The sequence below is a fragment of the Sus scrofa genome, chromosome 1 (assembly GCF_054392235.1).
Source record: "Sus scrofa isolate SSC_HxYL_T2T_F1_AM1 chromosome 1, Sscrofa_HxYL_maternal_Yorkshire_Landrace_v2.0, whole genome shotgun sequence".
Lineage (NCBI taxonomy): Eukaryota > Metazoa > Chordata > Mammalia > Artiodactyla > Suidae > Sus > Sus scrofa.
The window spans coordinates 234,577,261-234,603,940 of NC_139383.1; the positions used below are offsets into that span (position 1 = coordinate 234,577,261).

Here is a 26,680-nt window from a genome sequence, read left to right on the forward strand (position 1 = left end):
TCACAAAGGGTTGGCCAGCGCCTTTTTTGATCGCTTGATCATGCTGGGGTGGAACTCCGTGTGCCTCCGGGCGTGCTTGGTCAGGTGGTCACTCCGCATGAAGCGCTTCTCACACAGCGGACAGCGGAACTGCTTCTCCCCAGTGTGGGTCCGGTAGTGGCGGGTCAGCTCATCTGAGCGTGAGAACTTTTTAAGGCAGTCTGGCCACGTGCAAGGAAAGGGCCGTTCACCTAAAAGAAGGGAATCAAGGATGCAGGTTAAAGAACCTGGATGCTCAAGGTTGGTCCTGGTCAATAATCCCCACCACTCAGGATAAATCCTTTGTACACCAGCGTTCTGGGCTGAATTGTGTGCCTCTTCCCCACCGCATATGCTGAAGCCCTAACCCCCAGTACCCCAGGATGTGTCTGTATTTACTGAGGTGACTGAGGTTGCACGAGGTTATTAGCCTGGGTCCTAATCCAATGACTGGTGTCCTTATAGGAAAAGGTTAGGTCACAGATACATAGAACAAAGGCTCTGTGAAGATACTGGGAGAAGATGGCCATCTATAAGCTAAGCCAAGGAGACCTGCCTCAGAAGAAACTGACTCTGCCAACATCTTTTTTTTTTTTTTTTCTTTTGGCTTTTTAGGGCCATACCTGCAGCATGTGCAAGTTCCCAGGCTAAGGGCTAAATCGGAGCTACAGCTGCTGGCCTATATCACAGCCACAGCATCTTGACCTGAAGCACAGCTCACGGCAGCGCCAGATACCCAACCCACTGAACAAAGCCAGGGATCGAACCCGCATCCTCGTCGATACTAGTCAGATTCATTTCTGCTGTGCCACAATGGGAATTCTGTTTGCCAACATCTTAATCTTGGACTTCCAGCCTCCAATACTGTGAAAGATAAATTTCCATTGTTTAAGCCACCCAGGTACTTTACTGTGTGGTACTCTGTTGTGGCACCCCAAATAAACTAACACTGATGGCTGAGAATCATCTTCTCCAAGTGAAGAATGTGAGCTTGCTATTTTGTACCCAATGGATCCCCAAGAGACTTGGAAGCTAAATTTTCCAGTTTTTTTCCTATGTGGTTGGTGGTTTCACACATTCTCTCCAAGGAGTCAAAATACTTAGCCCTTTGCTAAATTTCCCGGCGTCATACAGATGGGCAAGAACTGAGGCATCTCATCCAACTAGCCTCCCAGCAGAGGCAGGCATTTCCTCTCAAGCTCCTGAGTGCTTGGCCACCCAGCCTCTGCCTGAACAAGTCTGGTGGCAGAACCCCACACCTGACCAGGAAGCCTGCTTGTTTCTGAGCATCTCTGAGCACACTCTTACTGATGTGAAACCTGCCTCCCTGCAAAGGCCATATTTTAAATCATATTGTCTAAACACTAAAAATTTGAGTTCCTGCTATGGCACAGTGGGTTAAGAATCCAACTGCAGTGGCTCGGGTTGCTGGAGAGGCACAGGTTCAATTCCTGCCCCGGGAACTTCCATATGCTGTGGTACAGCCACAAAATAAATAAAATAAAATAGCTTAAAAAATAAACACTAAAAAGTAGTGTATTCCCTTTGCCACGTGAGGATTCCTTAACTATCTGAAGAATGCTATCATGCCTTTCTCTAAGCTTCTCTTGTCCCAATGAACCGTCCTACTTTCTTCTGTATTTCTCATAAAATAACTAACATTATTCTAAAGTAACAAGTGCAGGCACAGAGTTAAGGGGTTTACATGGATTATCTCACTGAATTTTTAGAGGACACTCCACAGATGTGACCCATTTTTACAGATGAGGAGACAGAGGCTTAACACTTTTCAGTGTTTCCACATCCCTCCCCATTCTGGCTGCTTGCCTCAGATTCATGCTTTTGTCTCCTTGACCCTTTTTATTTTTTTTCTGTCTTTTTGCTATTTCTTTGGGCTGCTCCCTTGGCATATGGAGGTTCCCAGGCTAGGGGTCAAATCGGAGCTGTAGCCACTGGCCTACACCAGAGCCACAGCAACGCGGGATCCGAGCCGCGTCTGCAACCTACACCACAGCTCACGGCAACTGCCGAATCGTTAACCCACTGAGCAAGGGCAGGGACCGAACCCGCAACTTCATGGTTCCTAGTTGGATTCGTTAACCACTGCGCCACGATGGGAACTCCTCCTTGACCCTTTTAAACACAGCTAAGCCCCGCCCTGTAGACACCATCAGGCTAGCATTAGGGGCTTCTTGATCCCTGGATTGGCAGGGGAGGATCTGTGTCCATGTTTGTGGGGAATACACACAAGCAGAAAGAGCTGCTAAGATGGGTGTCTTGCTTGCTTGTCTTGTGAGTATCACCCCCTGCCCCCTAGCTCTGAGAACCTGCCTGCCTACTCTTCAAACCTGTCCAAGCACAGCCCATTGCAGCTGCTTCACAGACTCTTGTTTCTGGAGAACTCTCCAGACACTCTTTAGGTAGGTGGGAAGAGCGAATATTTTGTCACTCCTGTTCCCACCTTTCGGAACCAGAGAGAGACTCAAAGGGCTGGGAGCTGTCCAGCGTAGTGCATGTGAGTCATCCAGAAACGATTCTGTCCTCCCAGCTTCTCCTAACCTGGGCCGGAGATTTGAAAACAACAATAGCAACAACAAAATACCTCTATCACCTTCGTGACAATCTATACATAACTAAGGTGTTAGTTGCTGTTCTCTAAGCAGAGCAATGGTCACCGTGCCATATATAACCTGCTTGCTCCTATGGGAAACCTGAAGTGGGCAAAACAAATCTGTATAAGCGGATTCCCTATAGGTAGGTCTAGATATAAATATTTCCTCACAGAGCTCTAAGCTGAAAGCCACAGCAGCAAAAGGCAATAGCGAGCCGATGAATGCCGGGCCCTACCCAAGGTGGATGACGCATGAGGACGCTCAAGAGTTTCTGGTAGGGCCAAAAGGAGAGAAGAGAAAGAGCTTCAAACAGAACCCTTTGAAAAACCCAATGACATGGAGTTGAAAACTGTACTTTTGCAATTTATGTTGGATCAAAATGCATTTTTACCCAATTAAGCAGAAATTTGAGCAAAAGGAGAAATGCAGGTGGTCATAATCCAACAAGGCTGAGCTTCTTGGGGCAAGGACAAGGTCACAACTGACTTTGGCTACTTGTGCTGCCAAGCATTTAGTAAATGCCTCAACTGTGTGTGGTGGGGGTGTGGGGGCACGCACTGCATTTGCTCATCCTTCGGATCACTCATATGACCAAAGCTTGCTCTCAAGTTCCTGAATCACTGGGAATTTCAGAATCAGACTACAGCAAAGTCCTCTCTAACCCTAATGAAGAATGGATGGAAGAAATGTTCTTTTAAACATATTCTGTTAAAAAATACGAGGAATGGTCAGAATTCACAGCATAAGGTGTAAAAAACCCAACCAAAACAAACCAAAAGCCCCTCTCTGTTTCTTCTATATTAGAGTCCTCTTTCCGCTGCTTGATAATTTGGTGGGGAGGAAAGCGATGCAAAGGAAAACCTCTGTGTTTTCTCAATGCCATCAGAGGTGGTTTTCTCGAAGGAGTGGTAATGTGGTTTAGTTATTCACTGGCGCATGTTTCTTTCAAGTGAGTCATGAGGGAAGATTAATTTATCTGAATGAATCTATGTCCACTGTGGGAAAAGTGGGTCAGAAGACCACTCTACTGTGTGCTAAGATTGGAAAAGAAATAAGGCACTTCCTGTTTTAGGAAGTTGGAAGTGACAGTCAGTAGAAAATTGTCATGAAACCTGAATCAGCTGTGTATGATGGAAAACTATTAAGTACTTATGCTTAGATTTACATGTATTTCAAATATAATCAGGGTCCATTCCCAATGAATTCACTTTCAATCTAGCTTATGGCTACACTCTCTTCACTGCCCCTCAGAATTGTCATGTAACTGTTCTTACTGCTTCTAATCCAGGTGCTTTCGTTGACCTAGCATCCTTTTCCCCTGAGTGCTTCAAAGAGGAGAGGGCCACCCACAGAGCCTAGAGCAAATGAGAGCCAACTGTACCCTTTGTTAGAGTCATACAATGTGTATAATTCAAGCTTACATTTTCCAAGCATTTAAAAATAGATCTACTTGGAAGTGAGATGCTAGTATAAGAGCTCAAGGAACATTTTGATTTTTCTCCAACCCTTTGGAGAAGCATTAGGGGCTTTTTGGTCAATGATCTAAATTAAGGGTTAGCAAATCCACAGGCCAAATCTGACCTGGAATAAACACTACTCTTAAACTTGGTTTTTACCAAATGGTTGAAACAAAGCGAAGAATAATATTTTGCCACAGGGGAAAGTTATACAAAGTTCAAGTGTTCACGTCCATATACAAAGTTTTACTAGAACAAAGTCACGCTCCTTTGTTTATGTATTATCTATGGCTGCTTTTCCACTACAACAGCAGTGCAGAGTAGCTGTAACAGAGACCATAAGACCTAAAATATTTACTATCTGGTCCTTCGTAGAAAGCTGGCTGACTCCTGATCTCAAGCTGAAGACCTGAACTTCTATCCGGTGTTGCCTAGAATTTGTAAATCCAAATGTTTTCAGGAGACAGATGCATAATAAAAGTGGGTGAATAAAAGCCAAGTATGTTAGCTCATGGGTTTTGGAGGAATCCTGGGCCAAGTGGGGAGTGTCTTCCCCATGGAAAAGCACTCAGATCAACACCTGATAAAACACTGCTCCAGCCAAGCAGTTGTGTGGGCAGGGGACCTGGATTCTTCTTGGGGATTTACAGTTTGCAGCCCTTTCAAATCATCCACTTCTTTATTTATTTACTTCTTTTTGTCTGTGTTGCAGCCTGATGCAGAATCTCAGTTCCCAGAGCAGGGCCTCAGTGATAGAAGTGCTGAATCCTAACCACTAGACAACCAGGGAACTCCCAGTCATCCACCTCGTTAAGTCAGTGGCGAGTCTATACAAGCTACTATGGGATACATTCCTGCATGTTGGTTAGTGACAGATACAAACAATTGAAGATATCTAGAAAATGATACATGTTTTCAACCTAAAAAAGTATGGAATGGGGAAATCATATGTAAAGAAGAAAGAGAATTTAAGGCTGAATGGAACCAGAAATGATGTGTAGAGAGGAAAAGAGAGGGCTTGGAGGGGCTGTGATCTGCCCTTCATCCTGAAGTTGGCAGAAAATCAAGTCCAATCCTCCCTTTCAGCTCAGGGCTAAGGGCCCCAAAAGAATGGTTAACCTTCTTCATATAGAACAAAGCAAGTGCCAGCTAAAGAATATTTAAACTTGTCTTTTGTATTAATGAGAGAGTTACCATTCTCCTAGAGGAAAAAAATAAATAAATAAAAAAGAACAGACAAGTCCTAGTGCTTTATTTCTGGCCCTCACAGGAAAACACACCCAGAGGCAGTGACACAATAAAGTCTGCTTTACTGGAGCAGAGCTGTTAACGGCACAAGTTTCTCTGCATTCTCATTATTTGTACACCACTCCCCTCCCCTTTAAGCAACAAGCTAAGCACCTCTCACTGACAGACGCAGCTCTGAGTATAAAATAAACTGGATCAAAACGGCTACTGAACACTGTACCAAACGTGTAAAAGACTTTCTGTGCAGAGACACGTCAGGCCTCCAGAAGTCTCCTGGGCCTCCAGTGGGTTCAAGAGAAGAGGAGTGGGGTCTGCTGGCTTTGCACGTGCTGACTTAGCACAAACGATGACTCATTGCCTTTAAGGAGCCTCCACTTTACCTGGTGATTCGTTGACAATACCAAGTGAAGCTTATTCTCAGTAAAGTCTTGAAATAAACAGTGGTGAGTTGTCCATACAGAGGGAGAAAGGGCAAGTGTAGGGACTGCTAACTAGCTATACCCAACACTGTCCAGGCCCCCAAGAGTTCAGATGGACTGCCACTGAGGTCCTGGCCTGGGGTCAGAGCACCTGTTCTCCTGACCCCCCCTCCCCCATCTGGTTCTTTCATTCCTCCTTCCACAATTTTATGGAAGAGCCTAAAATGGCCTAAACTTAAAATGGGCAAGAGGGTTAAAAATACAAACTCTGAAGCTTCCATTGCTTCAAGCAAAAGTAACTCAATCTAGTAAAACAAATCTAAGGGAATTAGGCCTCCTTTTCAGAACAGGACTCTAAAAATGCCAATTAATAATCATAGCTTCTCCTCACAGATGTACAAAATCAAGGCTGTTTCTTGAGGAAAAACTGTGTTTTTCTTAATTACAAAAAAGCTACTAGGATTCCAGTGATAAAAGGATAATTTGACATTTGAAAATCATGCCGATATTACGCCTCATTTTCGCAGGCTAAATTCACACCCCAACCTCCACCCTCCACACACATCCCGCCTTCATAAATCCAGCACAGTATTTCATAAAATTCAACATACATCCCTAATAAAAGCTTTTGGGGCATCAGAAAAATAAATTCTCAACAGGATAAAAAACAGATCTAAACCTTTCTCCGGCAAGGTCAAATAGTTAAAATGAAGATAGCATTCTCACTGAGGTCAAGCTCAAGGCAGGAATGGACTCCTGCTCCAAACATTACAGCTATTTAATGTTGTTCAGGTAATATAGTGGGTGCAATCAGATAACAAAATAAGAAGTAAACTGTGGCAAGGAGGAGGCAAAATAAGAATGACGTGCAATTGGCTGAGAGATGCACATGACACCAAGAAGGACCCTGAACCAGACCAAGTACGGACCAAGCAGACAACCCAAAAACTAACTCCATTCCCAGAAAACTTGAGACTACAAGCCTCAAGCGGAGCAGTTCTCCTGGGATCCTTTACCCTGCTGCTCTCCACTTGGGCACCCCTTCCCAATAAAGTCTTCTGCTTTGTCAGCAAAAGTAAAAACAACAAAAAAGAATTACTTGCAAATGGATACAACTTCCTATTTGCAAAGTCTTAAATAACTGAAAAACTAGTAAAAATTAAAAAGGCATTCATAGGTGTTAAGCGTCTGAAACAGCAATGGTTTTCTTATATGCTAACCATAGTCAGTCAGGATAAGTCTAACAATAAAGTTCAGGACCTGTGTGAAGAAAACCACAAAACTATGATACAAAAGGAAATGAATAAATGGGACATTTCCCATGTTCTTGGATGGTAAGGCCCAGTGGTGTGACTATGGCAATTCTGCAGAAATTCATCTATGAAATTAACACACACCATAGAAATTCTTTTTCTTGAACTTGACAAAATCATTTTAAAGTTCATTGGGAAGAATAAATATGTTCAACTTGCCAAGAAAATTTTGCAGTAGAATAATAATAAATGAGCACTTACAATACCAGTTATTAAAATGTATGATTAAAGCTGTAATAATTAAGATAGTGTGATACCAGCACAGGAAAAGACAAATCAGTGGAGCAGAGTCAAGCCTGAAAATAAATCCAAGACTTCATTTCAAATTAGTGAAGAAAAAGGAATGTTTAATATGATAAATGGCATAGATATCTGGTTAAAAAAAAATTAAATCTGGATCCCTACCTTATACCTTTCACTTAAATTCCAAATGGGCTATATATATAAGTGTAAAAAATAAAACCATAAAGGTAAAAGAAAATATAGGTGAGTATTTTTAGAATCCTGGAATGGGGAAAGATTTTCTAAACATAAAACCAATGGTAGAATCTTAGCTGAAGGGTAGTTTTGAAATATTAAAAAAAAATTAAAACCTCATGGCAAAATATATATATATATACAGTCAAAAAAGTTAAGAACCAAATCAGTGAATAAAGGAAATTGCAGCATATGACAAAAAGTTAAATCTGTAGTAAAAAAAAGAACACTAGCAAATTAAATAGCCCAACTTAATAAAATTGGGCAAGGATGCAAATAATTTATAAAATAACAAATAATGACCAAATAATATAAACATGAGATACACTCAATCACAGAAGTAATCAAAACATGCCATTCAAGACACCAATGAAATCAGGCTGGTGAAAATGTTAAAAAGTATGTTCATGTACCTGTCATTGGTGGTGACCTGAGAAAAGAGCCCCCTACTGCATGAGCGGGATTTATAATTGTTCTAGGACCATCTGGCAATATATTTGCCCAGGAATTATTTGTGGTAACAATTAGACAGGATCACAGAAATATACAAGGATAGCAGCATTGTTTATGAAAAGTAAAACTTGGTAACAGCCTAAATGTCTAACAGTAAGGAACTACCTTAATACTTGATAGTGATCCATACAGCAGAATAATACATACCTGTTCAAAAAAGTACTAGACTGTTCTGTACAAAAGATATGAACAATCTTTTCACAGCTAAGTGAAAGGAGCAGCGGAGTTCCTGATGTGGCGCACTGGGTTAATGATGTGGCATTGTCTCTGCAGCAGTGCAGTTTCGATCCCCAGCTGGCGCAGTGGGCTAAGGCTCCGAAATTGCTGCAGCTGTGGTTTAAGTCGCAGCTCCAGATCGGATTCAATCCCTGGCCCAGGAACTTCCATATGCCATGGGTGTGGCTGAAAAAGAAAAAGAGAGAGGAAGGAAGGAAGAAGTGTATGATTGGCTGTGTATGTATATTATGAATATCTACGGAGAAAAAAAATATTGGAAGAACATATACAAAATATGAACTGTAATTATCTACAGATGAAGAGATAACCTCTTTTTTATAATATTTCCCCTATATTTTTTGATTTCTTTAAAAGCAAAAGTACAAACTGCTTTTATAATGAGAAGTCAGAAAAGCCTTACACAAAACAAAGGCAACAGTGATGCATACGAGTTCAGATTTTTCCACGAATGTGTTGATCAAGAATCTACTCCATGTGGGGAGTCGGGTGGCGACAAGGGCGGTGGGGGAGGGAGAGTTTACACGCTACTGCGAAATAGACTCCAGTGTCCAAAACCAAAGGAAGGAGAATAGTTCTGTTTCCTTCTTAAATTGCTAGAAAGTGAGAAACTTTCAGGATAAACTACATGTTTTCTCACTCTTCCTCTCCTGCTTCTTCCATATGTGAAAGGAAAATGGCCCCTACAGAACAAACAGGAATCTCTCTTCAAATACTGAGTGATACAGGCAGAGATGGCAGGACTGCCTTACCAAGGAGTGTGCTACTTAGGAAGTAGGGGGAGGGAGAGGAGCAGACATGCAAAGCCCACAGCCCTGTGCAGTGTTCCGGGGTGGGGGGCACTAGTCCTCTCCCCAGGCCACTGAAACCCCCTTGTCCATTACCATCAGTCCTCATTCCCCAAAATAAAGCAATACTAACTTGCAGGTACAAAATGTGAGCCTTTGCTTTACTGTTTTTCATTTCCATTACCCACATGCAGAAGCACACACTCACTTGATAGGAGGTAGGCATCATCTGCATTCGGCCAACTCTGCATTGCCCTACATAAATTGTCCCAATTAATATAGAGCTCAAAAATCAAGAAAGTAGGAGTCCTGGAGTTCCCATCGTGGCTCAGCAGAAACGAATCTGACTAGGAACCATGAGGTTGCGGGTTCCATCCCTGGCCTTGCTCAGTGGGTCAAGGTTCCGGCGTTGCCATGAGCTGTAGTGTAGGTCGCAGACGTGGCTCGGATCCTGCGTTGCTGTGGCTCTGGCGTAGGCTGGCAGCTACAGTTCCGATTCGACCCCTAGCCCGGGAACCTCCATATGCCGCAGGAGCGGCCCAAGAAATGGCAAAAAGACAAAAAAAAAAAAAAAAAAAAAAGAAAAAAGAAAAGAAAGTAGGAGTCCTCATTGTGGCTCAGCACAAACGAATCTGACTAGTACGCCTGAGGACTCAGGTTCGATCCCTGGCCTCACTCAGTGGGTTAAGGATCTGGCATTGCTGTGAGTTATGATGTAGGTGATGGCTTGGATCACTGCATTGCTGTGGCTGTGGCTGTGGCTGTGGCCAGCAGCTACAGCTCTGATTTGACCCCTAGCCTAGGACCCTCCATAAGCCGCAGGTGTGGCCCTAAAAAAAAAAAAAAAAAAAAAAATCAAGAAGTAAAAACCTCCTGTTTTCCAGAAATATTTGCTACTACCTACACAGGTTGATGTCCTAAAAAAGTAAAAATTCTTGATAGCTTTAGAAGAATAAATGCCTGCCCCAATGTCATCTCATTCCATTACCACTTGCCTCTGGCCTCTCTCTCTGAATCCTTATTGTGATTTGGTTTCCTTTTACATTTCATTTGTTGATACAACAGAGTCACTATAGAGTTTGGATGTGAGATTTTACTTCCTGGTCCCTGTGTTTATCTGTGGAAAGCAGCCCGTCCCATTCTTGAGGTTCTGCACTGAGAAGTGGGCGTCTGTAACATCTGTCCCGCAGTACTTCCTCACTGGAAGCTGGTGTCTAGGTATTCGGAAGCAAGTCTGTCCAAGTATTGCTTCCACATCCCCAAACTCAACTTACCTATGAGATGATGCCAGAAACTCAGAAATAAAGGTGGCAGACAATAGAGTCTTGACTGTTTAGGTCAGCAAGACATATGTCATTATGCCTTTTTTCTTTTTATAAGTTAAAAAATTTTTTTATATACCATTACTTTTTTTTTTTTTTTTTTTTTTTTTAGGGTCACACATGCAGCATATCGAAGTTCTCAGGCTAGGGGTTGAATTGGAGCTGTAGCGGCTGGCCTAGGCCACAGCCACAGCCATGTGGGATCCAAGCTGTGTCAGTGACCTACACCACAGCTCACAGCAACACCAGATCCTTAACTCACTGAGCAAACCTAGGGATCGAATCCGCATCCTCATGGATACTAGTGGGGTTCGTTACTGCTGAGCCATGGCAGGACCTCCTGTGTATTATTGTGACTTGATGTCTCTGTTACCTGGCCCCCACCTCAGCAACTCCGCAATGGCAGAGAGGTGAGGGGACCACGCCCCATGTCCACACGGCTAGGTCCAGGCCCAGATTGGCCAATTCCTACATGTGCGTTCTTGCTCCTATCTCAGACTGTGCTGCCTCTGCCCAGTTCTTTGTGGGAAAGAGAGATAATAAATAAATAATCTACTAGGCACTAAATGTTGAACAGGACATATGTTTGATGCCAAAATAAGGCTGAGGAAGGTAGATTCTTAGAATCTTTGCATTTTGAGTGATTTTTTTTTTTTTTAATGACATCTAATTCAAATCTGTCCTGTTTCAGATGAAGCCCAGTCAGAGGGCTGCTGACTTTCCCAGGACAACTTTAAATCAGAACCAGTTTTCAAATTCCTGCTTTAGTATTGAGTTTAGAAGTGAAAGAAGAACACAAGACCTAACTAAGTGTAGAGAGAGCCTTTTTCCTATTTCTCTAAACATCTTACTCCTAGGCTCTCCCTTCCACATACATTGCCTCGGGGAGGGCAAAGACAGGTTAAAACAAGTAAGTTGTTGCTATGCATGAAGTTTCAAGACAGAGTTTTAAAAATGTTAGGCAGACCTTGAAATCCTTAAACTCTCTTAATATGCCAGAGCTTCCTATTGAGATCTGAGCCGGAGAGAGAGAAATTGGAGGGGCTGTGTTTAGGGAACAGAGGCAGAGGTTTCTTGAGAAGTGCAGGTGTTCTCTGCTCTCCTTTTAGAAACAGGCTTGGGTAGCACCAGGCAGAGCAGCCAGTGCTGCATGGCCCACCCCATGCCTGCAGCCTGTCCCCATAGGGAAGTCCCCACCCACGCCAGGGCATGCAAGGAGTTGGGCAGTCATGCTGAGAAAAGGGTCTCAAGTGGATGCCTCAAAGTTTCTCTCCCATCCCTCCTCATGTGGGTGGGGGAGGGGACTGTGTGTTCCTGAGATGGTACAAGTTGGGAGGATGCCACAAGAGGATGAGGCACACAGCAGGGATCTAATGCCTGCACCTCTGTACAGAAGACGCCTACATGTGCGGACCGGGACCCCCACCTGGTGCATGATAACCTGGGGGAGACCGCCAAGGTCAAAGAATGCCACGCAAGTGGACAGCCCTCCACTGATGCTAAGAGGTGAGGCTCTTGCCCATCAAACAGTTCACTCCCAGGAAGAAAGGCAAAAGGAGAGGGACAGAGAACTCTGATCTTGTCAACATGTACCCAAAAGAGAATAAAACAACACAAAGAGACTGAGGGACCCTGAATTGCCAAAATAAAGTTGGTCAACCAAAAGCAGAAATGGTGGTGGGGTGGGAGGGCTTGAGAACTCAGTTCTGGCTACTAGCAGTTCCCATTTTGTACACCGCAGGCTTATGACTGGGAAATTCTTACCCAATGCACATGGTTGCCTTCCAAGGGCCACCGAGACTTTTGGCAGCCTTAGCAAACACAAGGATAACCTCTCTGTGTATGTATTTAGGTAACATTATATGTAGCACCCACAGCTTCCAGCCTGGTGGCAACTGCCATCCAGAGAGCTGAAGCCTTTGACTCAGAAAAGACGACAAGCAAAACAGGAAAACACAAGAGACAAGACCATTGCCTGGTCGGCGAATACCTCCTCTACCTGCCAGCCAGGTCATGGCACTCAGGGTGACCATTGCTGTTGCTCCAGCACGTGTGTCCAGCTTTTTCTCTCTGGGCTCAACCTCTGACACTGCTAGCACCAGAGTAAGGCTGCAATGACTATAGATCCTATTCATACATGCCACATGGGTCACCATAAAGCAGATCTTTCTAGCTTTAACAGAGTGAGCCACTAATGGTCACGAAAGACCATGAAGAATGGCAGGGTTGAGCTGTCCAACTCTTACCAAACAGCCCCCGCCTAACTCTCTCAGCCCTCTGGGGGCAGGCATGCCTGGACAGTACTTTAAAATCTGGGCACAAGCAGGACATTGAGAAGAAATGACACAGGTCAGAGGGGCACAGCCCATGTTTCTTTCACACCAGGGAACCCCTGCTTCAGTGGCTAATGCTCAGCAGACAAGCATCCTATGGCTGGCCTAGGCTATGATTTGCAACGCCAAAGAGAGAAAGCAGCTGTTTGGTTGTCATTCTGCTTATTTTCATTAAAACAGCAATGGTACAAAAGCACTGGAGAATGATGGCAGCATGGGGATTTAAGTCATTTTTATGTGTTTTTGTAAGTTATTTTTAAGATCTAATTTTTGCCTCTTACGATTTATTATGGTGTTTTTGTTGGGCATTATGCACACTGAATAGACTTCTGAATCCCAATGGGAACCACCATATAAACAGCTCATCTTTGTAAAGACAAGACCTCTATCCATTAGCACACAGGGGGACAGACATTCCTGTAAACACAATTTATTTCTCTGGGCATTAAAATAGACAGACTGGAATTAAGACCCAGTGAATGGTTCTGCGGATCACATTGCTGTCACCACACATGTTCCATGTGAGGCTTTGGGTACCAGCTTAGAACATCCACTGAGGAGGGCCTCTGGGCCTGAGCCTGAGCCTAAGAAATACTTGTTGAAATAATCCATCTTCTGGAGTTCCCATCGTGGCACAGTGGTTAATGAATCCGACTAGGAACCATGAGGTTACGGGTTCAATCCCTGGCCTTGCTCAGAAGGTTAAGGATCCGGCGTTGCCGTGAGCTCTGGTGTGGGTCGCAGATGCGGCTTGGATCCTGCACTGCTGTGGCTCTGGCATAGGCCGGTGGCTACAGCTCCAATTCGACCCCTAGCCTGGGAACCTCCATATGCCGCGGGAGCGGCTCAAGAAAAGGCAAAAAGACAAATAATAATAACAATAATAATCCATCTTCTACAAAGACCACTTAGTATATGTCCTGGTAGCTATATTACTGGTTGAACTACAGAGATAGTTCAGAGCTCTTTCTCTTCAAACACGAAATGTGGAGGAAAAACATTGTCATTGTCTTTTGGAATAACAAACAAACAAAAAAAACCCCCAAAAAGACAGTAGTTCCAGGAGTTCCCACTGTGGCACAAAGAGATTGGCAGCATCTCTGGAGCTCTGTGTCACAGGTTTGAGGCCTGGTGGGGCACAGTGGGACAGTGAGACAAGGATCTGACATGCGTAGGTCTCAACTGAGGGAAGTCCATATACCACCGGGTGGTAAAAAAAAAAAAAAAGAAATAACTCCATATACTACCAGGTGGTAAAAAAAAAGAAAGCAAGCAAGAAAACCCAGTAGTTCAGTTTATTTCCAAATGTGTAGACAGAGTGACCAGCCATTGGTTTTGCCTCTCTGGCAATAAAAAGCACACCTTGAATTTCCTTTTGGAAAGCACCCTTGTTCCACTCTGAGTCTATGTAATCTCAGGGGTGGTGACTCCATACCCCAGGCCCAGAGGTTGGCTGTGACCCAGCCGTGCCACAGTGACTGAGTTTCAGAAACAGGCACAAAATTCAAATTCATTTATGAAGCTTGAAGCCCGGGACTTTGCTAGAATCATTAGGAAAGGGGAGCTGACTTTCCACTGGGCTTGCTGAATTGGCAGAATGGGAGTCTGAACTGCTGGCAGCCATCTTACCGCCATTCAGAGACAGTCAGCCCATGAATGAAGCCAAAGCAGAGGACAGCAAAGCTGAGCCAGGAAGAGAGGCAGACACTGAGCACTTGCATCCAGAGATCCCTGAAGCAAGAGCTACCCCCAAAAGCAAGAGTAACTGCAACCAATAAAGTGCTAATTTTTACTAAGCCAGTCCAAGTTGGAGTTCTGTTGCTTACAACCAAAAGGCCTGATTAAAAGAGCTGTGGATCCAGAACTGAGTCTTTTTCAAGTGGAAGGTCCCATGTTTTGGATAGCTGTTGGGAAATACAGGATAGGTTTGGTCAGGTCTATGGTTTCTGCAGATATTGCTACCAAGGTTCATAAAAACCAATCCCAAGTCAGAGCTAGGCCTCAAGAGTTGAGACAATGGTGGCTTTGGGGCAAATCCAAGAGAGTCTTGCAAAAACACAGGGTCTCTTCCCACTGGCAAAAACCCAAAGGGTCCTGGTCAACAAGCATTCATGTGCAGCTCCAAGCACCTAGAAACATATTAGGAAAACTTCAGAGTAACCTTGGACTAAGTTAACTAACTACAATTCCTCCTGTAAAATAAGAATGAGTACTTTCCCCATCTCATAGGACTTCTGGGAGTTTAAATGTGACAATGTATGTAAACCATTTGGCTTGGATCTTGGCATGTAATACATGCCGGATGTTATCATTATTAATACAATTAATATAGTTACCACTAATATTAATAATTTATAATTATCACTATCATTATCACTTTTTTCTTTCTTGGCTGTCCTGAGGCACATAGCACTCCCAGGCCAATGATCAGAATCGAGCCACAGTTGTAGCCTAAACCACTTAACCCACTGTGTGGCTCAAATCCACATCCCAGCACACCTAACACACACAGCTAATCCCGCTGCACTACAGTGGGAACTCCTATCATCATCTCTGTTATTCACAACATTCACAGTGCCTGCTATCAACATCTAGAACAGTTATTTGCATGGAACAGTCACCCAATGAATAAGTACCATTTAAATGCACGAGCTGCTGCTGGATAAATGTGGAATTGCAGACAAAATCAAGGGCGTCTGGGCAACACATGTAAATTATTTTTAATTATAATACATGGTATAGGGAGACACTGTCCTAAATGCTTTGAATACCTCATCTGGACTAAGTCTCATAAAAATCCAGGGGCATATAATTACTGAGCTCTATTTTACAGATGGGAAAAATGAGGCTCAGAGAATTCTCATAATTAGAAAGTGGCAGAGGCAGGATTCAAACACAAGTCTGGGGGACCCCAAAGCCCATGTTCTACTGGCTCCACCTGCCTCCCTGCTAAAGGTAAAGACTTCTCTGGAGAACCCTCACATTCAAGCTCCTTACGGTGCACTGGCTTCCTTATCACAGCCTTATTCTGCTTTTCTGACTGCCTGTCTCATCCAAGCTGGCTCCCTAGAAGGGAGAGATGGTAAAAACCCCCTGCCCTCCATCTATTTGAACAAAAAGGATCTATAAGATTCCTTCCAAGAGTTCCTGTCATGGCACAGTGGTTAATGAATCCAACTAGGAACCATGAGGTTGCAGGTTCGATCCCTGGCCTCACTCAGTGGGTTAAGAATCTGGCGTTGCCATGAGCTGTGGTGTGGGTCGCAGACATGGCTCGGATCCCGAATTGCTGTGGCTCTGGCATAGGACAGCAGCAACAGCTCCGATTAGACCCCTAGCCTGGGAACCTCCATGTGCTGTGGAAGTGGCCCTAGAAAAGCCAAAAAGCCAAAAAGCCAAAAAAAAAAAAAAAAAAGAGATTCCTTCCAGTTCTGAAATGTCCATAATTCTTAGGCAGGATCTTTGTGTTTTTGTCCATTGCCTGACTCACGGGTTCCCACTTTGGTTCAAGTCAGGTCCTTTGAGAGGCACTCACTTCCAAAAGTATGGAGACTCGCCTTGGAAAAACATTTACACTTTGTTTAATATGAAATACTGCTGCCTGCTTTTCAAATCCTTGTCATTAATTTTGTACGGCTTAAGGGCCCATCTCTTTATTTTAATCTATTTAAATAACCTTCTCACTTTTTAAAAAAGGCTCAATCAGGGATGAACTTCATTTTGCTGTTCAAATCTGTGATCATTTTCAATTTCAGTTAAAAAAAAAATTTCAAAGGCCCAGTGGCCCTGGGCATAGATGGTGATCTTACTGGTTCTTACAGCTCTAGAACCTTTGGACTGTAGATCCAGATGTTCAGTTCTCATCTCAGGCCTCCAAAGGCTGACATACCTTGTGATAAACCGAGATTATAAGGGAAGCCTGTGGGTGCACGATCATAAACATGATTAAGCACAAATGGCAAGGAGGTCTCAGAAGATCCCACACATAAAAAATGGATGCATCTCATTCCCTTAGTGGGGAAGGCATTCTCTAGGAATAATAACATTAGTTCTATTATTTGCTTGAGGCTGGGGTAAGACAAATGTCTACTCTTGGCCTTAATGCACCAAAAAGGTATTAAAGTTTCAGGAGGGGTCCAGGAAGGGAGGAGGAAGAAATCTCACAGGCGCTGGCCTTGGGCTGTTTCAGAGTGCTGCTTCCATAATAAGAGGGCAGAGGTCCCCTGGGCTGACTTTACCTCTGCCCTTTCACTCCACTGATTTGGTTAATGCAAAGCAGCCCTCTAAACCAGTTAGAAAAAAAAAAAAAAAAAAAAAAGTTAACCAGATTGAAATCCTCAGGAGACCACGGCAGAAAAGAATTCAAATCTAAGAATTGCCAAGAATTCACGAAGAAGATCTCCATTTGGCTAAGCTCTGGCCTGGAGCACTTCATCTTCAAAGGACTTCGTGGTACTCATGGTACCTCTGAGGAAACTGAAGCTCCAGAAGATTCCAGGACTCTGTCCAATGTCACGGGCAAAGAGGACAGACAGCCAGCCTCTGAATCCAGGTGGTATGTTCTCAAACCCTCCAGGCCCTTCCCCTTGCCTCCCAAGTTTCAGTGGAACAATCCTGGTCTATCAGAGAGGATTTAAAAAAAAAAAAAAAAAAAAAAAAAAAAAAAAAAAAAAGAGGAAGAAAAGAAGAGAAAAGAAAAGCATACACTTTTTTTTTTTTTTAACAGACAAAATGATGGATGTGATGACCCCTCAAGGTCATATTCGACCTCCAAATTCTATTCTTTTGATACTAACAACAGCCGCCACCAAGTGCTCTCAGTTAGGCTTAGGCCTGTGACTAACTTCCCAACAAAAAGTGGGGCGGAGCAAGAAACAGGCATGCTCAAAGACCACTGCAGAGGATCCCATTTCTTTCCCTTTTAACCATCTGTGGGTTTTTTCCTTCCCTTTGCCCCTCCTATTTGCGTGTGTTGCATAGAAACAGAAAGTGCTTTTGTACCAATTACTAGGCACTAATTTACGTTCTTCAGTGGGCGCTGGGCTTGCTGGAGAAACATTAGGAAAAGGTGGGAGGGTCGGATGTGGGGGAGGATTCTAGCAGCAGAGGCCTGGAATGCTGCAAGCTTTTTCTCCAAGCCAGAGAACAGCTACCGAGAGGAAAGGGGAAAAAAAAAAAAAAGGAAAAATTTTGGAAGTCAAGACTAAGGAAAATGACAAAGCTGGCTTCTTTTTTTTTTTTTTAAATCAAGAATGCTAATGATTATAAGGCATTCAGAAATCAAAATGATGGTCAAGAAATCCGACTCTACCCAGGGCACGATGTCAGGTTGTTTTGGGGACTCCTGAACAAGTGAATACTGGGAAATCACCCACCCACTTTTCTTCTCAATGAGCTTATTAAGGAAGACCATTGTCAGCCACTTTCCCGATATGTCATATGATGTTTCTCCCTGGGAAGTTCAATCTGGGAATTTCCCACAGACATTGCGGAATGACTAGTTCTTGGGATAAGCATCAACAATTGAGCCAGGAATGTAAACCTGACCCTATGTTCAGAGTCCCAAGAATTTATTTCCCTCAGGTTACATCTTTGCATCTGAAGGTAATGGGGTGTTACCATCAAAATAGCACTATATGCACTCTTGTGCCTCCCTCCCTGACCAGGGCCCCACTTGCATACCTCCCCTCTCTCTTCTCACCACTCACAGAAGATTTGGGAGGAAAATCATGGGAAATAATGGTTTTACTCTGTAATTCTACTCTACTTATCTTTACTGTTGTGAAACAGTCATCCTGCCAGCAGCAGCAGCAGGTCTTCCGAGACACATCGCCTTTGCTAGGGCCCTAGATGGTGGATGACGAAGGCCAAGACGGGGAAGTAAAGTGGAAGCAACCAGTCCTTTCCACCTCCAGGACCAGACTGTTAGGTCTTCCCACAGTCCTCAATCCATGGGGAAGAGTCCAGCAGCAGTGGGCCTGGGCTCAAGCAGCTGTGGGCCATCCTTCCCTAGAATCAAGCAAGTTTCTAGCCTCTTGTCTGAAACCCAGAAGCAAACCTCTCAGGCCATCCATGAAATCTACAACTAGAGCCCATTTGCAGTCCTTTGCTCTCATTTTTTTCCTGACAGGGTACATGAGACTATGTCTAGACAGTTTTGCTGCAAGGAGTGAAATTGCCCCCATTGGGGCAAAAGTTGAATTTTTGGCAGGTGAAAAGTCTTGGCTGCTAGAATGGTTTGTGGCCTTCTAAAGGTGCACAGTACAGAAACACCTCTACAGTATATCTGTGGTACTAAAACGTCATGGGATGGGGGGAATTATGGGGGAGGAAAGTTAATCTCCTTGGAGAAGAGAAAGTGGAAAAAAGAGTAGGAAAACAATCATCTGTGCAGGCCCCTCTTGGATGAAGCATGTCAGGCTATGAAATACCACTCACATCACTTCGGGCAGCCTTCTGGAAAGAAGAATCGGGCAGAGAGGATGTTTCCTTAAGGATCAAGGCACAGGGCTTCCTTTCTACTCATGAAGAGAAGTGGTAAAATGGTAACAAATTGGCAGGTGCTAATTAATGGGCTGCCCAGGGGCCACTTCAAGACCTTGCCCTGTCCCTGAACTCCTGCCTACTGGGTAGTGGAAGTAGATCCTTCTCATACCTCTGATGGTACTAGATAGTCCTGAACCAAAAAGCCAAATCTTTTTGCAGCAATTTAGGAAGAGGAGTTCATGAGGCACAGAGCAGGCCTGGCTCCTATGTGAGCAAAATTTTGCTTTTTTGGGGGCAGGGGGCTGCACTTGAAGCATATGGAGGTTCCCAGGCTAGAGGGCTAATGAGAGCTACAGCTGCCGGCCTACACCACAGCCAGAGCAACACAGGATCCGAGCCATGTCTGTGACCCACACCACAGCTCACAGCCAACACCAGATTCGGTTCCGCTGTGCCACAATGGGAACTCCATGAGCAAAATTTTAAAACTTTAGTTTCAGGGGAGGAAGTCCACCTGAGCTAGAGCTAGTCAGTGATGGGCATTCCTGGAGAGGCCAGAAAATCCATTTCCTTTTCAGAGGATAACTTCCGTGGTGGGACCTCCCAAGGCCTCCTCCACCAGATAGTCTAAGTAGCCCAGGGGAATGTTTAAATAGGAGAAACAGAAATATAAACAGCCACTGTTTGGCTTTTTGGAGCTCTTTTCTCTTCTTGTTTTACATAAACTTCCTTCTGTTCTATTTAAAAAAAAAAAAAGTACCATTTAAAAAAATTTTGTTTCTCTAGAACTGGGGTGTGAGGATTGGGATTGAGGGCTTTCTGGTTTTCAGAATCCTGTAACCAGTACCCTTAAGCTCTACCCACTGTCACCATCTGGGGGTTTAAGTCCCTCCAAACAGACCATAAAATGGTACCTGGTGTGGAAATAAGGGCTAAGGTTTCCATCACTGGGACGTCCACCTAGCATGACTCTATATATCAGCTGGTTCTGATGACTTCCAATCTGGAATGTGGATGTAGTTGTTTACTTCTCCAAAAGATTCCCTCTCTCTCTGTGCAAGGTGACTGCAAAGTCAGGAAACTTAGGGTAATTCTATTCTTCTTTTCTTTGTCATGCTCTTAGAGAGGTTAAGAGGACATGGGATAGGTGGGTTTGGGAGTGAGTTTGAGTAGGCGAATCTGGGGTGTGTGCCCAGAGGTGGGGGTAGCATGTGGGTGTGGATGTGGGTATGCCAAGATAAAGTTGGCTGTATTTTCAATTAATAAGCTCAATATTTTTTCAGGCAAAGTATTCCAGTGAGTCTAATACTTAATCTGAAACAATAAATATATCCTAAGGTGTCCAAAAAGTCTGGAGACAGAAAAGCTCGTATTTGTTGCCCTTTTTTTTCAGATTAACCATGGATTCACTGCTTAAACTTTAGAGATACATCACCCAAGAAGATATCTGATCTAGAGGCTGAAGAAAAACAAGGTAAGCATAGTGTTAGAAAATGTAAGGTATCATGCTACTTAAAAATGTTTCTCCTAGGTCTCCTGCTTTTAAGCTCTGCCTATTACATACAAACTATGATCTCATCTTTGTACAAGAACCTGAATTCAGAGATAGTACCCTGTTTTGTGGATTAAAAAACTGAGGCTCAAACAAAGAGACTACAAACTTAACTGCCAACAGAGACCACGTTAATGATGAACAGTAAGGGACACTGCCCCACATAAAGAATGGTCAGTTCAAGCCAACTGTTGCTGGGCAGGAATTCAGGCCCACTACTGCCAGATCACTGGATTTTCCAAGCCAGAAATCTGGATTTGTCCGGAAATCCTGATTTTTTCCCATGTTAGTAACTGAATTTTTATAAACCCTGGGCTGGCCAGGCCAAACAAATTTGTAAAGAAAATTCAGCCTCAGACCTGTAGCTTACAAACTCAGAATTCAAGGAACTTGCTTAAGGTCTCACAACTGGGAAAGAGGAAGACAAATCAAGAACCTAGCTCAGTCCACCTCAAAACTGTTTTTTTCTCTTAGGTACTCTAGAATTAACTGCACTGAATTAAACACAATTTTGTTTAAGTGGCTCAACTCCTAAAGCCATTGGTTCTACAGAAGTGGCAGCTGTGTCAGGCCCTATCTAGGAGGAGGTGAGTAAGCAATAGGAGGGATTCTTTGGGCCATGAGCAGGGGGCGTGGCTGGAATTTTAATTCTTAAAATCTTCACAGAATGCAGACATTTCAACTGCTATCTCTTGGCTACCTTTTGGGTTTAATACCTGCCCCCCCCCACCCCAATCAAGCTGATATGCCATCCCAAAGACAATCTACCTCGAAGCTGAATGGAAACTTCTAAATGCGTGAGCCCTCCTTCAAGTCTCTTATTTAGAGTATCCTTTACACATACCTTCTCTAGCAGGAGTACACTTCTGTTAGTCTCTGTGGAGGCCAAGGTTTTTGTTGAACTGTGTCCTAGCATTACAAAGCCCTCAAACAAATAAGACACCTGCAATCGCCGTATCACTAGTTTCAAAAGACTGTAGCATTTAAAATGGGATTAACATTTACTTCGTTTTCCACTTTGGACTGTGTAAAAGGTTCTCCTGAAACAGCGGAGCTGACTTGCCTCATGGAGAATTAAAGAGCACCACGCATGCACGCACACATAAGCAGCCATTTCTATAAATGCCTGAGAAAATCACTCAGCCGAGTGGTCCAGAATGCCGGAATCGTTTTTGAGTTGGACAGACTCAGGGAGCTCACACAGAAGCCCTGCAGGCCTCCCCAACTGCACGACTGGGCAGCTCCCTGAAGGAGAAAGTGCCTTTGCTCAAGGTGGCAGTGGGTGTCCCTGTGAACTGAACTTCGGGAACATGGCTGACACAGCCAGGCCCGCCCAACAGCTGTTGGTGAGTAACACCCTCCAGTTAATATACCCCTGCTTCACCCCGGGAGCCACTCTAAAGGTCACATGCCCCAATTCAGGCACAACAACACTTACAGATAGAAACTTTGAAATGTGCTGTTTTACGGCAACCTAGATGACTACCCCAAACAGAACCTGATTTTGCACTAACCACGGAGGAAATTCAGCTTTACTCCTGTGCCAGCAGCCACCTCCACAAGAAACACTTTCCAAAGGAAATAAAATACGAGATGCAGTTACGTGGCCTTTTTTAAAAAAAGCAAAACAGAACCAAACCAACCAATGATCATGTTGAAACCACAAGCCCAGGGCCTCATCTTAAAAGTACCAACAATTATCCCAAAAAACGACAATACTTTCCAAGTAACTCCAATAACCTCCTCTTAAACATGGTGTCATAGGACAGAGGGAAAAGGAGTTTCATGAGAAGACCAAGCACTGTGCTTCCTTACTGGAACAGCACTGTAAAGGACCCTTACTAAAGATGGTGAGACAGCATGGCCAAGTGTGAATGCTTTCCAACTTTTTCTGAATATGTTAAACAGAACCAATAGAATTGGCTGACCAAGGCCCCTGTAAGTCTCTAAAGCTCATTTTATACTGCGGATGTCTCAGCCACATGCCTCTGGTCAGCCCTGCCTTTCGCTTTCCCTGGGAAATAACCTTCCTTGGGGCCTCCAGAACATCCCAACCTTCATTATCAGCCTTGACCTCGGCAAGGACCACACCTCCTTGCTAAGGGCCGCCCGGTGCGACCTAAATCACGTGGAGAAAAATCCTCTCTGAATCTCTCATTTAAAAGGCTAACTAGTCGTGAAGTTAACAAACCATCACTTGATCAAACTCATCTGCTGCCTGAAGCAGTATTATTTTAAAGCTCTCTGGGGATTCTTGGCCAAATTTAAAAGCACCTTGGCAAGGCCTGAAAAGTAGCAAGCATACAGCTAAACCAGCGAACCCTTAGTCATTCCTAAAAGGTTCCCTGTAAAGTGCGCCGCTTCTCCCCAGGTTTGGCCACTTCGCTGCAATCCCACAAGAGAATAAAATAAAAGATAACACAGTGGTTTGACTGTGTCCCTCAACCCCCGTCAGCGTCTGCCCAGGTGGGGTGGCCCCACTGCCGCCGGGTGCTGGAGTCCGGCGGGGGGGCGGGGCGGGACAGGGAGGGGAGGCACCACTCCCCGCGTGGCCACGCACGGGGGCTGGCGCTCAGCACTCACTCCGCCCCGCCAGGTTAATGCTCTCCATGGCTTCTAGAGGCTGGGGACGATTAAGAAGAGAGTGAGCTTTCTGTCTCTACACAGTTCAATTTTTTTAAGAGTTAAACAGCATCTTATCCAAAATTTTTGCACCCTTTCGGCCAAGTGCGTTGTTAACTCCCAGAAAGGCTGCCCGGCCAAAGGTTAACTAACCCCAGAGCTTGCGGGAAGAAGGAGACGCCGCTAACCTGTATGCACTCTGTAATGGGCTTTGAGATGGGAGGATTTTCCATAGACTTTCCCACAGCCACTGTAGGGGCACTTGTGCCTCTTTTCGGAGGCGTGTTTCCCCTTCGCAGCCACTCCAGGGTGGAGGAGGGAGAGCGGGCTGGGCGCGCTGCCAGGATCCTGTCTCTCCTCCGGGCTGTGGGAAGGACTCGACCCAGATTCGGTGGTCACGTCGCTGTCGGATCCCATATCCTCATCAGGACTCTCCAGGCTGTCGCTGCACACCGAAGGGGTCTGGATGGGTCGGTACTTGTTCAGGTCCAACAAGCTCTTGGCGATGGTGACCAGCGTGCAATAATCCTTCCAGGTGTCCCCCGGGTCACCGTGCTCCTTGGTCACCTCACGCTCAGGTAGTCGCAGCCGCTCGGCGTCCGGAGCGCCCCCATGCTCCGGCACCGCAGCGCGGTTCGAAATGGAAACCAGACACTGGGCAGCCACGAAGTCCATGTAGGCGGCCGCAGACATGGTGCGGGCGACAGCAGCCCCAGCGACGCGGCCAAACTTGGTGGTGGCTGCAGAGGTTCGGCTCGCTGTGCCCTGGCCTCGGACGATGAGCGCGGCGCTGCGCGGTGGCCAAGGGGGCGGGGGCGCGGGGCGCTTCCGACTCGCAGGAGCGCCGAGGCGACCTCAGCCCCTCATCTTTACGTAACCGGCAGCGCCTCCGCACGCAGCATCCACGGCCCCGGGCTTCGCTGCGCCGCCGCTTCTCGCCGCCGATGGTGCCCCGCGCCGGGCGCTATACCCCCGACGGGCGCGCCGGCCGCTCCGAGCCGGCTCCCTTGGAAAGGTGCCACACGTGGCGGTCGCAAGTTTATTCGACCAAAAACGCCCCCGAGGCGCTGAGAGAGGAAACTGCAAGAGAGGTACACGCCCTCAGCCGCCTCTCCGTCGAGCCAAAGCCCCAGGACATTCACCCGACCACCTGGATGCGGGTGGCAACGGCCGGACCTAGCGCCAGGTCTAAGAGACACTTTTCCCCCAGTCCACTGACGGCTTCTGAGACCCTGCTCTTGCCGGTCCGCACCGTTCCGGCATTCTCTCGCTCAGTAACAATTTCGCAGAATCCCATCACGTCACAATCCAAACCCCCTCCAATTGGCCAGTGGGGAGGGTGATTCAACTCTGTTTACTTTCTCCCCCTGCCAGTCAGAACGGCCTTTCGGTGGAGAGGTGCGTCTAGAACTGAGACATGCGGCCAATCCGACTGTTCCGTTTCGATGCCTCGTGCTACCCCTACAGCCTCGAACGCTGACATTTAAAAGGGTAACAGCCGAGAGGTTGCAAAAAAGCAGTCGCGCATCTTCTGGAGTGCTTCTCAACCCCTTAGCTGGTCCAGACCTCCTGGCTCACAATCCAGCTTTCGGAGCTGTGGGACACACCTTCCCTACTCAGTTGCGCTTGTTCTTAATGACAAAAGAGAACTTCAGTTTGTTTTCCAGCTCTCAAAGAGTTAAGTGACTTCCTGCAAACGCTACAGTCCCAGCAACCAACCTTCCAATCAAAAGTAAGTTGGTTGATGTCACTAACATAGGCTCAGCCAATCAGAAGGGCGTTCTGAAGGCAAGCGCTCCACTCTTGTAAACGCGAAGAGCTGTAGTGAAACTGAACATATCCTTGTACTTTGTGTTGTTAGTAGTAAAACTGAGATATGTATGGGAAAGCATGGGTGATGAATAAGTGCATCGTGAGTTTATAATTAAAAAAAACAACTAAATATGTCAGGCCAAGTTGCTCAAGAATAAACACAAATGAGAAAACATCAATCTGGTTTTGTTTTGTTTTGTTTTTCTGTTTTGGGATACAGAATACTTTGGGGAAGATTTTTCCGTCCAATGCATTAACTATGACTAATTCCTCTTATAAATGCAGAGCTGACAAAAGTTCTGTTTTAAAGCATAGTTTTTATACTGCCTGGCTATCCTTACTTTGAAACACCCCATCTTTACTTTTGTGATACCTCTTAATTCCTCTCCTTCCCTCGTGCAATTTATTCTAAATAAGCTGTCTTCATTTTGCTTTGAAACTATTGTAACCTCCCTCAAATAAATGGAGACTAAAATCCCTCATCTGTATAATTTAAAAACCAACATTATTCTTAGCTCATTTCCTTTCCACAGACCCCTGGGGGATGTTAGGGCGTTTCCTTTCCCTCACTTAACAGATGTGAAGACTGAGATGTAAGGAAGTGACTTGTCTGCATTATCAGGTAGATAAAGAACTCCATTGAAAACATAAATCTGATTCCTAGCTCTTTGGGCTTTACAACTGAATTCTTTGGTTTTGTGAAATATTAACTTTGCTAAACAGATTCTAGAAAACTGGAACCAGCCAGAGATCTTTAGACATTGAATATTGTGGCATTACTTGATCAACAATTAGTACAGCTCTTGGAGTCTGATTAACTAGGTCTGCCTCTCCCTCTGAAGAAATGATGGAGTTGTTTTCCATCTTGATAGCTGGAAAAAGAAGCTAAGGCCAATGTCTCTTGCAGGAGGTGTACCGTCAGCAGAATTGATTAAAAATATGTTTACTTTCCTAAGTGGGTGTGGGAGGTACCTGCTTCTATGTGATGTAGATCCAGGAGGTCCAACTATAACCCCGCTGGCTATTAGCCTTCAGGAATGTGACACCAGGTTCCTGGTCTCTAAAGGAAGGGTCTCAAATTTACCCTCCTAGTATGAAGGCAAGTGCAGTTTATTTCTACTTTGTTTTTGGAGTGGGAAAGAAAGATATTTCGGGAAGAGAAAGGGGTATTACGTGGGAAAGGGAAGCTTAGAAAGAAAGTGCTGGAGGTCCCATTGTGGCTCAGTGGAAACGAGGTTGCCAGGTTGATCCCTGGCCTCACTGTGAGCATTGCTGTGAGCTGTGGTGTAGGTCACAGACATGGCTTGTATCCTGTGTTGCTGTGGCTGTGGCGTAAGTGGGTATCTGTGGCTCTGACGCAACCCCTAGCCTGGGAACCTCCACATGCTGCGGGTATGGCCTTAAAAGTGGGAAAAAAGAAAAGAAAGAAAGTTCTAGTCAACCAAGAATATCATCACCATCACCTACATGTAGT

At 45.0% G+C, this 26,680-nt stretch overlaps 1 protein-coding gene across 1 annotated transcript; it reads right to left on the minus strand.

Annotated features, from left to right (window-relative positions):
* On the minus strand, window positions 1-24,087 carry KLF9 (KLF transcription factor 9). Its single transcript, NM_001011504.1, is given in 2 exon segments — window positions 1-230; window positions 23,583-24,087. Coding segments are annotated over 2 exon segments (735 nt in total).
* Window positions 24,088-26,680: the final 2,593 nt, after the last annotated feature.